The 16,629-nt window shown below is 40.9% G+C and overlaps 1 protein-coding gene across 4 annotated transcripts in view; it reads left to right on the top strand.

Moving 5' to 3' along the window:
• frem2a (FRAS1 related extracellular matrix 2a) overlaps positions 1-16,629 on the top strand; it is a 57,644-nt gene that overhangs the window by 2,027 nt on the left and 38,988 nt on the right. For 3 of the 4 annotated variants that reach the window (XM_026372907.1, XM_026372906.1, XM_026372908.1), the window contains exons 1-2: positions 7,977-12,951; positions 15,693-15,782. In XM_026372907.1, the coding sequence (XP_026228692.1) occupies positions 7,977-12,951; positions 15,693-15,782 (5,065 nt within the window). Of the gene's footprint in view, positions 1-3,582; positions 3,596-7,976; positions 12,952-15,692; positions 15,783-16,629 lie in introns of those variants that run through there. The other variant, XM_026372905.1, reaches the window with a different exon arrangement.

Below are 16,629 nucleotides of genomic sequence, written 5' to 3'. Positions count from 1 at the left end.
GTGCAGAAAACAGTTTGTGTGTGTGTGTCCATATGAGCATTAGATAGAGGAATCAAGACCCACCTGTTGTAGAATAGGGCTTCTCGTTGCTCCTCCATCATCTTTCACCCAATGCTTTGTACCCCCACTGCCTCCCATTAAAGACAGCCAATCTAAAATGAGATCTGGTGGTCGTCCACAGACGCTGTGCAGATAAGACTAGCAGTGAGGCTACAGGTCAGTGAGCCAAATAAAGAAATGGGGAACCAGTGAGTGGTAACGACCCCCCTCTGACAGCCCATCCAGCTCATTTTCACTTGATTCTGTGTATGCAGGTGTGCGTGCACACAGTGTTCACAAATGAGCTGTAACCTCAGTCACAAACATATACAGCCAGGTGATATCACACTTCAGGGATACTGATAAAAAAGCAATTTGAAGCCCCACATCAGAATTATTTAATTATACTAATGACCTTATTCTGCCCCCTTCTGTCATAACACTGTTATGACAGCTGGAGGAAACTCCCATACAAATTGGTGGACTGCTCTGATTGACATATTGGAGTATAGATAACTAGGCACCCAGGAAACACTGTTTGCATACTTATATACTTAAGTAAAAGTGAGTATAGTGATTACTACTTCCCCATTTCTGTACCTCCTATAAGCATTTAATACATTCTTACAGTTTGAGAGACAGGCTGCTCTGTTCCCAATACAATAAAACCACCTAACACTGCTTCCTGCCAAATCAACCCACAGAAGTGAACTTTGACATGCAGCCAATATGCTTGTACGAAAAATAAACCACTCTCATGCTCTTCAGATGCGAAATGACACATTTTATTCATGAGCAAAAGGTGACTCATCAACCTACTATTTCATTAATATATAAAAATACCTTCTGCGCAGCACAGCCTCTCTCCTAACCTCGCCCAGCTTAGTTAGATATGCAGAATTTATTTTTGTGATCTGAATCTATTGTTTCTAAAAGGTCTGTGCTGAATGTGTCGAGTAGTCTGATGAATATTATTCACCTTAGCTACGTGCACCCATGTAAGTGACCTTATGTAATTATTAAAGAATAAACAGCACAGTAATGTTATAATGTATGATAATGTATATTTAGCTTACATTAACCATTAAGCCAAGTAGCCCACTGCAAGATCACTGTATTCTTCATATTAGGGGTGGATGCTTTCATGTAGGCTGCAGTCAAAGAGAAAAATGTGCTCTGCTACTGCAAAAGAGAAACTAATACCATTGGAAAGTGCCCTCACTAAACTGTTTTTCCCTAATAGTTAAGTGGTCTGCTTAATCTGTTGAGGCAGTCCTAGAGCTAATCTTTTATAATCCTCTCTTTCTTTGTATCCCTTCCCTCTCTACACCAATTTTCTGCACCAGTGTGTGTAGAGGGCTTGTGAAAGTATTAATAAACTGCTTGGACAGTGTATTTTAAGAACACAACAACCACAGGGCTGAGTTTAGCTTATTTGTGCTGTGTCCGTGAAGCTTGGTCAAAAACAGAAAGGCTGAGCCAATTTCCAACAGCAGCTCATTTAGTCTCAGTGATACCATGCTGCGCGTGTGTGTGTGTGTGTGTGTGTGTGTGCATTAAGAGTGCAGAGCTATACTTTAAAACACCGTAACTATGCTCCATCTCAGTCTTGTTTTGCTTGCTTTTTAGCCACTGAGCAGCAATCTGTTTGTCCATCACGTTGGTTCAGACTGATATATTTCAACAAATTCTGAATTAGTTAATATTGGATCAGGCTCCCCAGACTTTGGACCCACTGGCATTGGTGATGTGTGTTTAAAACTCCTCTAGCCTTACGATGATACCTTTTTAGTTAAATGTCTTGATTTGTTTGGACAGACAATGACATTTACTTTAATAAGTAAGAAGGCCTGAAATTCAACCTTTTTTCCTTAACCATACAGCTTATATATTACCATTCTTAGTATTTTTGGACTTGTACGACCTCTAATAAAGACATCATCTATGTGCTTTGTGGAAATAGAAGGATGTAGCAGTTTTCTGGGTACATAGAAAGACTATAAGGAGAACATACTGTATCTTTGCCATTGCTGCTTGGATTTCCACCATTATATATAAAATTCTGCCTCCTGTGAGTTTTCTAGCTTAATGGAAGATACTGCTGTCTTTGTTTTATAAGTTTCCCACATTGTTTCTTACTCTGCTGTGCATAGTGGAAAGTGAGGTGTGGTGGTTCATATCTCAAGTGGTACAAATTTAACACAGGTGAGTCTGTTTGTAACACGGCCACGGTGAACTACTGTGACTGCTGCGAAGATAAAAGCAGCTGAGCACTTTATAGAGTAACAGGAGATATGTGGGCAGTGTGTGCATGTATCTGTGTGTACAGTCTGTGTTAGTGGACAAGGAACAGCTCATTGGAAAAGACGAAAGAGCAGAGCTGGAATAAAAGGGAAGGGTGTCATAGAGAAGACGGTTAACCTTCAAACCAGCTGCACTGTCTGTTCTGGCTCTGACTTCAGCTGTGATGGCTGCAACTACGTTATTACACACTGACACTATCTTCAGCAGTACCACTTTCATATAGTTCCTGTGTACAATGTATGCGTTGGTAAATGATAAATGAAATCCAGAGAGCAAGTAGAGGTCTCTAATGTCGAATATCAGTGTAAAAATCCGCATTGAAGTTAGCTTGCAAACATATGCGTGTGTGATGTGTTTTATGTGCTTCTCTAACTTTCTTAAAACCTTGCATGCATAAAATGCAGCAATCCTCTGATTCTGTTTACCGCTCTCAGCCTTGAGCGAGCAAAAACTTTAATAGCCGTGTCATAATTGGTGGAAATAAGATGTTGTTGCACAACACCAGCAGAAAAAAGCAGCAAGTAAATTTTGAGCTCTTACACTGAATTTATTGTTGCCTTATTTTCATTTTGCTGTCAATGTCAACAATACCTGGCAACCTTTAGCACAACTCATGAGCTGGAAAGCGGCTGCTGCTGCTACTCTTCACCACCAGAGAGCAGTAGTCCATTTGGAAAAAATGAAACAAAGCAATTTCATTCCCTGATCCTTCAGATGGAAACCATGACTGCATTTAAATAATAGATCTTATTCAAATTCAGAGGAACTGAGGTGTCTCTTTTCTTTCTTGCTTTCTTTCTTTGGTCAATCTTTAAAATTGAATTTTGTGTTGTGTGCTAAAATAGCAGAAAATCTGCAAGATGATCCAGCTTTATGTAAACTTCAGTAAGTTTCATCTTTTAATTAAAAAAGCTTGATCTCAGGAATATAAACAGCTTAATGTGTTCTTCCTGCTGCACCTTCTGTTCTTATCTCTATTCATGCTCCAAGGTTTATGTTAAAACAGAAAACAATTAATACACAGACAGATGTTTCAAGTCTCTTCTCTTCTCTTCTCTTCTCTTCTCTTCTCTTCTCTTCTCTTCTCTTCTCTTCTCTTCTCTTCTCTTCTCTTCTCTTCTCTTCTCTTCTCACAATTACAGTAACAAGCAATGCTGTAAATGTATTGGAACCTCCACAACTCACAAGAACTGACAATAACCACTGCAAATTGACACTGCCTGCAGGCTGAGGTCTGAGTGCTTTGTCTGATGTGTGATCGAGTGTGGCAGGCTTGTCCCTTATTAGACTCATCACCTCCGTAAAACCACATGAAGTAGAGAGGATACGCTCAGTATGGGGCATGTCACAAATCCAACCAGTCAGAAAAAATAATCACACACGAGCTGTAAACAAGTCATTAAAGTCTAACAGTTCAGTATAGAAACCGCTCTGTTTTAAGGTAAAAATGAAATAATTGTTTTAAAAGCTAGAAAGTGTTATATTTAGCCAAAGTTTCTCTAATTTGTGGTAATAACCTTAGTCCTCTAACTGAAAGGCAAAAACCATTAGGAGCAATGTCATCTGTGTAAATGACTGTGTGAGACACACAAAGCAGCTTTCTCACCAGACTTGTGTGTAAACTCACACAGCCTTTGTGCTGATGATTACAGAGCAGCAGTGGAGCTCAGATGCCTTTTTGGAGTATATAGTTCCTGGTGTGTCTTCTGAATGCTTGTATTTTCCCGTCTGTAATATGGGAACAAAGACAGACCAGACATTGCTTTGTATGTGTACATATGTCCTTGTGTGAATGTGTGTGTGTGTGTGTGAGTGCTATGTGGTATTCCCATTACACTATCAGTTGACCCAACAAAAAGTAATTGCAGGTTGGATCTGTAGTGAGGGCAAATCAGTGGTTTTGAATGTCAAGCCGTTGCTTTTATGTGTGGACTTCCTCAAGAAGCAACAGGTTCTGTGCAGTTAGTGGACATAGTGAAGACACAGCTGCGGGTGACAGGAAGCCAACTCCTTTCATTAATGCTGAGTGTTAAAAGCATAAGAGAAACAGCTGTGTGATGTATATGCAGGAGGAAGCGAAGGGACAAAGCCTTCAGATCGCTTACTTGAGTAAAAGTATGGAAAAGTACTCATAACACAAATTATCATAAAACTACTCTAAAAGTAAAAGTCATGCATACATGTAGTGCATTGCTGGATTATTTGTCATCATCCATTGGTACTGTGTAAGAAGTATTTAGGTACTTGTTTTATTTCATTTGCTTTCTGTATGCATAGAAGTCCTCCTAGGATGTTATGTTCCTCATATATATATTCGCTTTATCAATCAATTCACATGATGTATGTTATTCACTGAGGTTATGGATCATTTGTTTCCGAAAATGAGCAAGAGTGATTTAAAAAAACTCAAACCTGGGCAATCAAGATGCAAAAGCATATTGGGAACATGTCAGAAACAGCAAATGTCCTCTGTAACAACAACCTGTATGTCATCACACTCAGCTTTGTCGCATCACAGTCTAAAACTCATCTTGATTCTGGTGGGACAAAGATGTGTGGGTGGTGTGTGTCTACAAACAAACACAAATGCTTCAGTGCAGTACAGTGTGAATCTTGTTAGCAGTTTTGTTAGCTGTTAGTTTGGGATTTTTAAAATGCTTTTTAATATTTACTTCCTCTGGTAATAAGAAAACATCATTTGCTCTATATGTTAGCAATAAGCAATAAGCAGGTTTCATGTTGTCCACCAAGAATGGCACAAATATTTGCAGGGGATTTGGATGAATCTGCTCTGTTGTGAGCCTTTTGCTGAACAGTTTGCTACATGAGTGAATATTCATTTGTGTTTTTTCTGCTGAAAAAGGGCCCAGCTCATCACAGAATTCAAATTAAATTAGCGTTAATGAGTAGGGAATGTTTGTGTCATTTTATGCAAATACCACAATCGGATGAAGACGTAAGCCTGTTACTGTCTTATTACCTGACAGTTTTGAATTTTTCATATTCCCGTGTAAGCTCAAACCACCCAAAAATCTCCATGTGTGGTCTTATCATAGCAGAGCAGCTGCTGTGCAGAAGGAACCCCACATCCCGTACCGTATGAATATGTCATAAATCTGATGCTGGACTTTCCAAAAGTTTCCAAATGCTTGGTTGGCGTTAGAAACGAGCTGCAGGGATGAGCCAGAGTTTTGGTGCTAATTAGTCAGATGGGAACAGAACAAATGTTTGTGAAATACTACACATCCAGGGAATCAAATTAATAGGCACTGCTGATAAACAGGTGCCCATCATGCCAGAATATGGACTCCTTTCTATGTTGTTCTGTGGAAAATAATTGTGTGGTAAATGTAGCTTCCATGTGAACTTATTCGCTAGTCTCTAAATTTGTCAGATTTATAATGATCTTAACATCTCTCCACCTCAGTCTAGTATTCAGTACAATCTTTATAAATGCTTACAGTTCAGATCTAACATGGATGGTCAGTATCGAAGTTACTATCGTGTGAAGCCACAGAAAGAATGTTCTAACAGATAGGCCTATAAAGAGTAGGACAGCTGGAAAGGCTGAGAGTGCCATGTACTTTCAAATAACAAGGCACTGGAAACCCTCTAATCTCCCGACATTTTAAACCAAAAAGTAGTCACAAGCAGCATTTCTCAAGTTCAGGCTTATTACGGATCAAAGCTGCCACAGTTGTGAGAAAAGTGAGGAAGTTTTCAAGTATCTGTGCTTGAAACTTGCAGCCAGTTTCATAGTGACAGAAAGATGCCTCAGCTGGATTATACTGCCCATCTGAAATTAGCTTATAATAACATTGGCATGAATTGTTAAATATTCACGCATGATGATGCTCTGCTCCTCCTTAATGCACTTATCTTAGTTCCTGGAAAGTACATCATGCTTCTCAGTAACACAAAGTTTGAGCCCAAATGTGGGCTGGAAAAAAAAAAACAAGAAAAATAAAAAATAAAAATCTGCAAAAATGGACGATCACTAATTATAATACAGCGTCTGTTTGTGGTGCAGGGCCAGAGGAGTGGGTTTATTCTCTCTTGACTTAGTTTTGACAGCTGTTTCAAGTTGCTGTACAAATTTCCCTCCTAGGACAATCAAGGTTTTTCTCCCACCCCAAGAAACATGCCCACGCTGCTCCTTGTGGCATTGTTTTGGATATTTTTTTCATTACACTGTAGTTTAATCATCTAGACTGACATGAACTGGGTCATTTTCTTTGGCCTGCTGGGTAATTCTGCGTTTTCATAGTTTCTTTTTCTTGCTTGAAGGAAGGTCAGCGTGTTTCAGAGGCCCGTGTTCAACTGATTATTCACCACAATATTAACAGAAAAATAAATAAACTCATGAATGCATTCATGAATATAAATAAGCAACCCACTCTTTCACATTTCGCAGGAGGTATGGTGTTAGAGCAAGTTGGGAAGGATATTAAGAGTAATCAAACAACAACAGGCTAATGTGTTCCTTTATCTAGGTAGTAAATGTTTGCAAAGAATATCTCCCTGGTATCCTAACTCATATGTATTTTGTCGTTGCCTTGTATAATGGATCCCTATATGAGTATTATGTTTTATAATTTTGTTCCAGTGTAGCACTTTTTAATTTTAGAAGCCAGTTTTAAAGATTTACTTTTCTGCCTACAACATTTTCTGCCTGTGGGAATTTTTGTTGATACTCAACAAGATATGCAAAATGTTGATGCATATAAATAAAGTTTTCTGCAAAATTAGATAGTTTGACCACAGACACATGGGATAATTGGACAGAGAGAGAGAGACAGCTGATATGAAGCAATACTTAAAAGTTTCACCAGCGAACCAACAAGCCTCGCTTTCTGGTGGTATTTTCACTAAAAATAAAAATGGTAACACTTTTATTTCTTTAAAAAACATGTCTGTTAAATTCATTATTTTATTTTTCCATGTTATTGTACATCATTTCTGCATTGTTACAGCTATTATTCATTTTAACCCTTTGTAGACTAAAATAAGTCAAAGCAGCAACATGACAATTGTTGGTGGAGTTTCTACGGAAAATCACAAAATACTGACTGTCTGCAGCCCTGTGGCTACAAATATGACATTTCTTTCAATTTCATCAGTTTTTCTGTCCACAGATGACATGATCTGTCGTATGAGCAATTCCTAGAAATGTCCTTGTTCGTTAAGGCAATACTATCTTTAAGCATTATTGTATTTGGCAAATAATAGATCCAAATGAAGTGAAACCCAGCTTTGAACTGTATGTAATAAAAAACATTAATTTAATTCAGTAGATGTTCTAGTCCCCGCCCTTCCTGTGAATGACAGCTGCACTGCCTATTGGTGACTAAGCTGAGGCAACAAACCCTCAGAACCCTCCAATATAAGCTGAGATGGGCGGTAGCACTTTTACGCAGGCTCTCCAGTGTCTGAAGTTAAAACTCCTGCGCGCTATTCTCGCACAGTATGTCGATGGTCTGCACGGGTAGATGCATGGGAGTCACCGTGTAGGCATCCAGCTTACTCCCAACACTTTGAGGATTTTTACCTTTTCCTGTAAAAAAAAAAAAAAGACAGGAGCATTATTCAGCATCACCTGTTTTCGGATGGGTTGGATCAAACCCGTTGCCAAGATGCTGTTCCACAGACTTGTCCTGTGTTTTTCAGTAACAGGTCTGGTTTTCGCGCAGCCTGACAGCTCTGGATTATTTTACGCACTGAGATCTGAACTGTCGGAAGATGCGATCTTGGTGGCAAACAACGGAATACGTGTGCCTTTCGGGAGATCGGTCTTCATCGATCCCATTAACGATTTGGTCATTCAGACGCAGCCGGGGGATCGATGCACCATCACCGTCCTGGACAATGATCCGCTCTCACAGAGACCGGGGCATCTCGCTCCCAAAAAGTTTCCGTGTGATTTTGGCCCCAATGATGTGACCTACTCCCACTACGGGTCTAGGAGTCCAGTTAAAGACAGAGTGAGGCTGCAGCTCAGGTATGACGCGCAAACCGAGACCGTGATTATCCCGTTTATGATGGAGGTTGAAGTACTTTTTACGCAGTTAGAGTTACTCACCAAAAATATGCCCCTCACTATCACAAACCTCAAAGGTATCAGTAATCCCATTGATAAGAAGATTTTGGAGTTCACTTATGATAGAAGCTCCTATAAATGTGAGGTGGCATCCCTTTCTAACGGCAGCCCACTGCCTAGATATGGAAGAGTTATAGATGGGGATAAACTTTCTAAAATGATGGACTGTGATGAATTCACTCAAGCTGGCATCCGCTACGAGCACACGTTTGAAGGCAAGTCACCCAACAGGGACTATGTTCCCATGGTGGTGGAGCTGCATGACACAGAAGGCAACCTTGTGAAACAGGAGTATTTTCATCTCATGATTCGCATCAAAGAGGGCGAAGAAAACACTGCCCCCAAACCCAGCTTCGTTTCCATGATGATGATGGAGGTCAGCCAGTTTGTCATGACTGCCCTCACTCCCGATATGCTCGCTGCTGAAGATGCAGAGTCAGACTCAGACGAGCTTATTTTCAACATCACTTCCCCCTTATCTTATGAGGAGGGCTACATAGTCAGCACTGATGACAGAAACCTTCCCATCACATCCTTCTACCAGAGAGACCTGCGGGATCTGAAAATAGCTTACAAGCCCCCCTCCCTGGACTCAGACACTGAGAGGATTTTCCAGCTTGAGTTTGAGGTGATCGACACAGACGGGGCAGTCTCAGACCCCTTCGCTTTTATGATTATTGTGAAGCCTATGAACTCTATGGCCCCTGTTGTGACACGTAACACGGGTCAGCTGCTGTATGAGGGCCAGTCTCGGCCTCTCTTCAGTGCACACAACTTGGAGATCAGTGACGAAGACAACCTGGGCGCTGTTACCATCACAGTGGTAGACGGTCTGCGCCATGGGGACCTGATGGTTTTGGGCTCTCACAGGAAATTCTTCACACCTGCTGACCTTACAAAAGGGGTTGTTGTGTACCAACACGATGGCAGTGACACATACAGCGACAACATTGTCTTCAAAATGACGGATGGGAAAAATGAGGTAGAATTCCTTTTTCCCATCACAGTCGTGCCCACGGACGATGAGCCGCCAATTATTAATGCCAACACTGGCTTGGTGCTATTTAAAAATCAAATGATGCCCGTATCTCCCCTCATGCTCAGTGCTGCTGATATCGACTCTGAGGACTCAACTATTAAATTCACCATTGTCCCTCCTTACTCCACAATAGGCACAGTGCTACTAAGACAGTCGGATGCCCCCGAGGACCCCTCATCTTGGAAGTTCAATGCTGAGGATGAAGTGTATGAGAAGGAGGTGACAGAGTGGCTTCAGAAAGATATTACTGATGGGAAGTTGTTTTACAAGCACATAGGCCCACACAACACAGATACTATCATGGATCAGTTTGTGTTCACAGTTCAGGATGATAATGACCCTCCTAATAAGTCAGAGGAGAATGTATTTATAATTCGGATTTTGCCTATTGACGACGTGCCCCCTGAACTGTTTCCTGGCACCACCCTGCAGATGACCGTTCAGGAGTACAAGCTCACTCACTTTAGCAAAGAAGTTTTGCGCTACACCGATTTGGACTCTGAGGACCGTGACCTAAAATACACAGTTATCCAGCCCCCAACAGATACAGATGAAAATAACCCAGTTGTGTTTGGTTTTTTAGTTCTGACTGACAGCCCTGACACTGAAGTCACAGAGTTTACCCAAGCCCAAATTAACCATCATAAGATCTCTTACAGCCCCCCAGATGTTGAGCTTGGAATTACAGCCCACGTTGTACAGTTTCGTTACACTGTGGAAGACACAGCTGGGAACAGCGTAGAAGGGGCTTTTACTATCAACCTCCAGCCCGTCAACAATAAGCCCCCTCAGATTACAAACACTGGCTTTAATGTGTTCGAACGTGGCATGCACATCATAACCAGTGCTGAGCTAGACGCCACAGACCTTGACACAGACAGTAAACAGATTACCTTTATTCTAAGTCAGCCCCCTAAACATGGCCAGGTCCAGGTTGCATTCACTGGCTTAGAGAAAAAAGGGTTTTTCAGACTTGAAGACGTGTCAGAGGGAAAGATATCATACATTCATAATGGAGAGGAGACAATGAATGATGAATTTCAGCTGGATGTCAGTGATGGGATCCATATCGTAACCGTGACGGTCAAAGTTAATGTAAAGCCTGTCGATGATGAAACTCCAACCATCAGCATGCCTGCAGGAACAATCGGGTCTCATATAGATGTGCTAGAAAACGGAGCCACAGAAATTACAACTAATGTAATTCAAGGCCACGATGATGACACAGACGACCTCCAGTTGACCTTTATTGTGGAAGCTCCACCAGCTATGGGTGAAATATTAGTTAAAGGAGTTCCTGCAAATAGGTTTACACAGGCTGATATTATTAATGGTGTGGTTGTTTACGCACACACCAGAGGTGAGATAGGTCTCACCTCTCAGCAGGATGGCTTTAATTTAACTCTCACAGACATGTCCAATGATTGGACAGTAGGTGGAAATAAGGTCAATGGAGTCCATGTTCGAGTCACCATCCTTCCTGTTGACAGCCAAGCCCCTGAGGTCAGCGTTGGGATTCAATTCAGCGTCATTGAAGGGGAGAAATATGCCATCGGCCCTCAGCACTTGAATGCTGATGATAATGATACTCCAACAGATGATATCCTTTGCACCATCATCGTCCAGCCCACTGCAGGCTATGTGGAAAATATATCACCTGCCCCAGGCTCCGAAAAGTCCAGGTCAGGAACTGCTATCAGTGCTTTTACCATTAGAGACATCAGGGAGGGGAATATCTACTATGTGCAGAGCATTCACAAAGGGGCAGAGCCAGTGGAGGATAGATTCACATTTAGGTGTTCTGATGGCATCAATTTATCAGAGAACCATTTCTTCCCAGTAGTTATCATCCCAGCAAATGATGAAAAGCCAGAGATTTATCTGAGGGAGATAGTCGTGATGGAGGGGATGAACATCGTCATTGACACTCCCATTCTGAATGGGGCTGATGCCGATATTCCACCCGATGAGCTGCTGTTCATCATTTCCAAACCTCCTAAACACGGTGCAATTTTAAACCAGCTGTCCACGGGCTCAGTTTTAGTGACTAATTTCACTTTAGAGCAGATTAGAGAGGCATCAAGTATTATTTATGAACATGATGACTCAGAGACAACAGAGGACAGCTTTGATGTAATTTTGACGGATGGAAAATACACTGTGCAGAAAACAGCCATGGTTATGATCATCCCTGTTGATGACGAGACCCCCAGAATGCTCATAAATGACGGTCTGGAGGTGGAAATTGGAGAGACCAAAGAGATTAGCAATAAAGTGCTGAAAGCCACAGATTTAGACTCAGATGACAGTTCACTTACTTACATTATTAGGTTTGGGCCTGGTCAGGGTCTCCTGCAAAGGAAAACACCATCTGGGTCTAAGGAGAACATCACACTAGGGATGAATTTCACACAAGCGGAAATTGATGCAGGGCTTATATTTTACACACACAACGGACAGGAGGGCATCCGGGACTTGGTGAAGTTTGATGTCACAGATGGGATGAACCCACTAATTGATCGCTACTTCTACATCACTGTGGGCAGTATCGACATGGTCTTTCCCGATGTGGTCAGTAAAGGTGTGTCTCTGAGAGAAGGTGGCAGAGTGACTTTGACCACAGATCTTCTCAGCACAACTGATCTTAACAGTCCTGATGAAAACTTGGTCTTTACCATTACAAGGGCACCTGTCAGGGGCCACCTTGAGTGTACGGATACTCCTGGGATGCCCATTGTCTCTTTTACCCAGCTGCAACTGGCTGGCAGTAAGGTTTACTACCTCCACACATCGGATGATGAGGTGAAAATGGATAGTTTTGAGTTTGAAGTCACAGATGGCTACAACCCTATTTTCAGAACTTTCAGAATCTCTATTGTAGATGTAGACAATAAGAAACCTGTTGTGACTGTAAATAGTCTAGTTGTGACAGAAGGGCAGAATAAGCTGATTACACCATTTGAGCTCACTGCTGAAGACCAGGACACAGCAGAGAAGCTGCTGAAATTTACCATCACACAGCTACCTGTCCATGGTAAACTCCTCTACAACCAGACCATGTCCATCACCAGCTTTACAAAACAAGACCTCAATGAAAACCTCATCAGCTACAAACACGATGGCACAGAATCATCAGAGGACTCCTTCTCCTTTACTGTCACTGATGGCACGCACACTGACTTTTACATTTTCCCAAACACTGTTTTCGAGACTCGCCGTCCCCAAACCATGAAAATAAGTATTGTGTCGATCGACAATGGCATACCACAGATGGTGGTGAATAAAGGGGCCCCCACTTTGAAGATCTTGACCACAGGTCATCTGGGGTTTCCCATCAGCTCCAGAGTGTTGAGGGCAGAGGACAGAGACAGCAGCCCAGACTCCTTGGTGTTCCATATAACCACCCAGCCCAAGCATGGTTACGTTGTTAACCTGGGACAAGGAAACAACTCCATTAACACATTTAATCAAGGTGAGCCCCGAACAAATCTCTTAACAGTATTCTAATGTGTGAATTTGCATGAATATTGCATTTTACTGTTAGATCTTGCCGGTAGACTCCAGAATAAAATATAACCAGTCCTAACTTTTTACCTGAAAGGTCATTCCCCTCTTGAATATATCAATTTACAAATTATTATTAAGAAACAAAATTACATCAGTGTCAATCTGACACTACATTATTAAGAATGACTTTCCTTGTTCAAACATCTTTTAAAATTTAAAAGTGCAAGTGCTGTGCAAAGAGACACGGTTTTAATCACCTTTTTTCTAATCAAATAATTATGATCCCCTAACATGTGAGGTGATACTCTTTAAGAAAAATGTTAAAAATCTCTACAAATCTGTAAGTTATGATTAAATTTTCACACTGTCTACCAAGGAGTTTAATTTATGGGGTAATAATTATTCATGTGTGTGACAAGTGCTGGCTTGGGAATTTCAATAGTTAATTTGGGGGTCTGATTTAGATGTGCCTTGCTCATCAAATCATAATTAGCAGACCAAAGTTAGAGGCTGATGTTTCGTGCAAATGTCTTGTAGATGGTTAGTGATGAATAATTTATTATTTCTGCATCTTTGGGGAAATGTTCACATCACATGATGTTCTCTACAGTGGTTTGTTAAATGAAGCAGGGCAGAAGAAGTAGAGGATCGTGTGAAAAGGTCAGCGCAGACCTCTTAGTCACAGGGTGGCATTTGAGTTGCAGCAGTTTTTGATAGTTTGACAGGTCAAGTCAGTTCAATTCGAAACAATTTAGTGCATTTTGTGCATCCTTAATGTGCATATAGGGAGCAGAAATCTCAGCAAAATGAGTTTGTATACAGCGCTACCATACATACAGAGCAATATATTCCATTTTAACATTAATTGTGTGAATGTCTTTTTATTAATATGGAAAATTTAAGACAACAATGCCACTGATTGAGGTTTAAAGCGATGCAATCAATTTATTATTTCAAATCACGCTGAGGTAATTATATAAACAAGTAAAACCATTCACCTGGTGCCACAGCTGAGCATAAGCAAGTGAAAAAAGAGCTCACCAGTCTGCAGGGGATGGACATTTCTGACAAACACTGTGCGGCTGCAGCCTTTGAAGGAAATAAAGGGACACAGATGAGACAAGAGTGCAGCAAGAATAAGAGGCGAAAGGGGCAGAAGAGAGAGCAGAGAGCAAGTAAAGTGGAGGGGAGCGCAAAGGAGGCCGGGGTAAAGGGGGCAAGGCGGAGGTCTAGGTGGCATGAGAGAAATAAATAATGAGGGGAGGAAAGGGGCATGAGAGAGCGAGTGTGAGAGAGCAAACAGACTTGTCAGAAGAGTCAGTCAGGTGAAAGAGACAATCCTCGCTCTTTATTTACTCATCCTATTTCCAGGGCACATCCCATGAGCACATTCTCTTTAAATATTTGATGAACAATGTGGCCCCGGTTCACAGTGTTGACTTTATATTTGCAAGGTCCTCCGGTTCAAGTCTGTGTCAAAACATTGCAAAGAAGATCCTTTTCCCGCTGCCTCGCCTATGAATTAAAAATCAATACGAGTCAACAATTATCTGAAAGTAAAAAAAAGCTTAGTTACAGTGATGGTAAAATATAAAGTGGTTTTGCATTTAAAAGGGACGCAAGAGAGGCATTGATGTCAGAAAGGTTTGAGATGGGTCCCAGCCAGGAGTCAGGGGTTTATACTTTTATGAACCTCCTTCCTCTGACATCTATTATTAAAGGAGTGGGATCGCAGGGGCCAAGGCCTTTCACAACCTTGATGATTTTTCGGCACTGTAATAGACGTTTCTGGAGAAGAGTTGTAAAAAGAAATGCAGACAGAGCCCTGTAATTCAGAGAAGTTAGGAAAACAGCTGTAGAAGCGTAGGTCCCCACCGCGATCCTGTTTTTAACATTCTTTCCCTCATCTGTCATTAAAGCATCCACTGTCACCTGGTTTTCGGGTCTGTTGACACAGTCGGCAGGTTTCACGTTTTAAAGGTTTCCGTGGGTTCAGCTTGAGCTGTCTCGGATTTGAGGTTGTGGCCTTATCGTCCCCGGATTACAGATGCATGACTTTCAGAATGCTTTCTCTGGTAGAAAATTGTTCATGCTGAGTGCTGATAAGGAACAGAATCAGTGTGATAGTAGAGACCTGCTGTTATTGTAGCTGATACTGTGCTGAAGCCGGACAGCTTCAATCTTTGAACAATTATTCGACACAGAGAACGTTTGAACATGCCATAAAGCAGTAATACAACTTCAAAGTGTGTTTGAGGCTATTTCTGTAGCCAGCGTGAAACTTCACATGAGGGATTTTTTTTTTTTTATCTTAAAATGCAAATTGTTTCATACATTTTTATTTATTAATTACGGCAAGGGCAAATCTTCCATTTATAATTTATAATTTAGCCATCACCTTGCTTTAAGTTTCAGCAAGGTGACTGTTAACATATTAATCATGCATCATGTTACGTTGGCATGACAGTATTAATCCTCCAGTTTAAAATGCAGCATGTACCGACACTCATTATTATTCAGTCATTAACTATATGAAAACATTTGTTGTTGTTGTTTGCTTGTCATTTGAATGGTGTGTGCCTTTATTTGTGGGTTTGCAGGTGACGTGGTTTTATCATAAAATGCATTCACAAAATTCACTTTTTTCTACTTGTTGTATTTTGTTTTGTTTTGGCAAAATTAACTAAATTCTCTTTTCTGCCGTAGCTGATATTGATGATCTGAACATCTGCTATGTATTGCGGAATGAGGAAAATTCCACATCTGATATCTTCCAATTCTCAGTTGAGGATAAAGGTAAGAGTTTACACTTTATTTTTAGATTTACATTTAGGTTTTTGACCAACATTTCAGTGAATCAGCAGCAAATTTTTGAGTGTATTTTCAAATGGCATTTCAGCAAAATGTTGTTGGATTGGCCTAAGTGAAGTTTCACACTGGTTCTTTCTATCGATGGGAAGGTCTTTCTAACCTTCATATTCACTCTCCCTGGGTGACTGTGTAACTCCACTCCTCTGTTCAAGTTTCTACAGTACTTTCAGGTTTCGATTTCACTTTGCTCATACAGTAACTCACTCAGTACCTGATGAGTCAGCTATCAAGCATCCTATTAAATTTTACAGTTTCCAGACATTTTTATTAACAGTTACGTTTTGTTGTTTTCATTTATAATCCTTTTTGCTAAATGGAGTCCTCCCCTCTGTCACAGTCATCCACGAGGCAACAGATATTTGCACTGACCTCATTTGATTCAGTAGTTTCCTCTAAAGTGAGCTGCCATTCAGAGTAGTGGATCAGAATATCAATGTCTGAAAAATCTGCACAGGCCAATAGGAGTCTTCCATCTTTAACTATATACGACAAATGATGCTACATCGTATTAACTTGCTGCTGAACTGATAAGACTTCTAGGTTCATTAAAGACAGAAAACTATTTTTGTGGTGCCGAGATAAACTTGCATCACTTTCACAGTTCAATGATTTAATGAGACTGCCTGTATAATTTGTGAATATGACTGCAGGATATGTCAAGCAGCATTTCTGTACATTCTGTGTTGATGCAAGACTTATTTATTAGTTCGTCTTTGTCAGGATACAGAAGTGAATGTGAACCACATGTGCTGAGAATACACACAATACTTAG

This window comes from Anabas testudineus, chromosome 14 (genome assembly GCF_900324465.2).
Source record: "Anabas testudineus chromosome 14, fAnaTes1.2, whole genome shotgun sequence".
Classification (NCBI taxonomy): domain Eukaryota; kingdom Metazoa; phylum Chordata; class Actinopteri; order Anabantiformes; family Anabantidae; genus Anabas; species Anabas testudineus.
The sequence above is the reverse complement of the archived record's forward strand: the minus strand, read 5'-3'. Positions and strand labels throughout refer to the sequence as shown.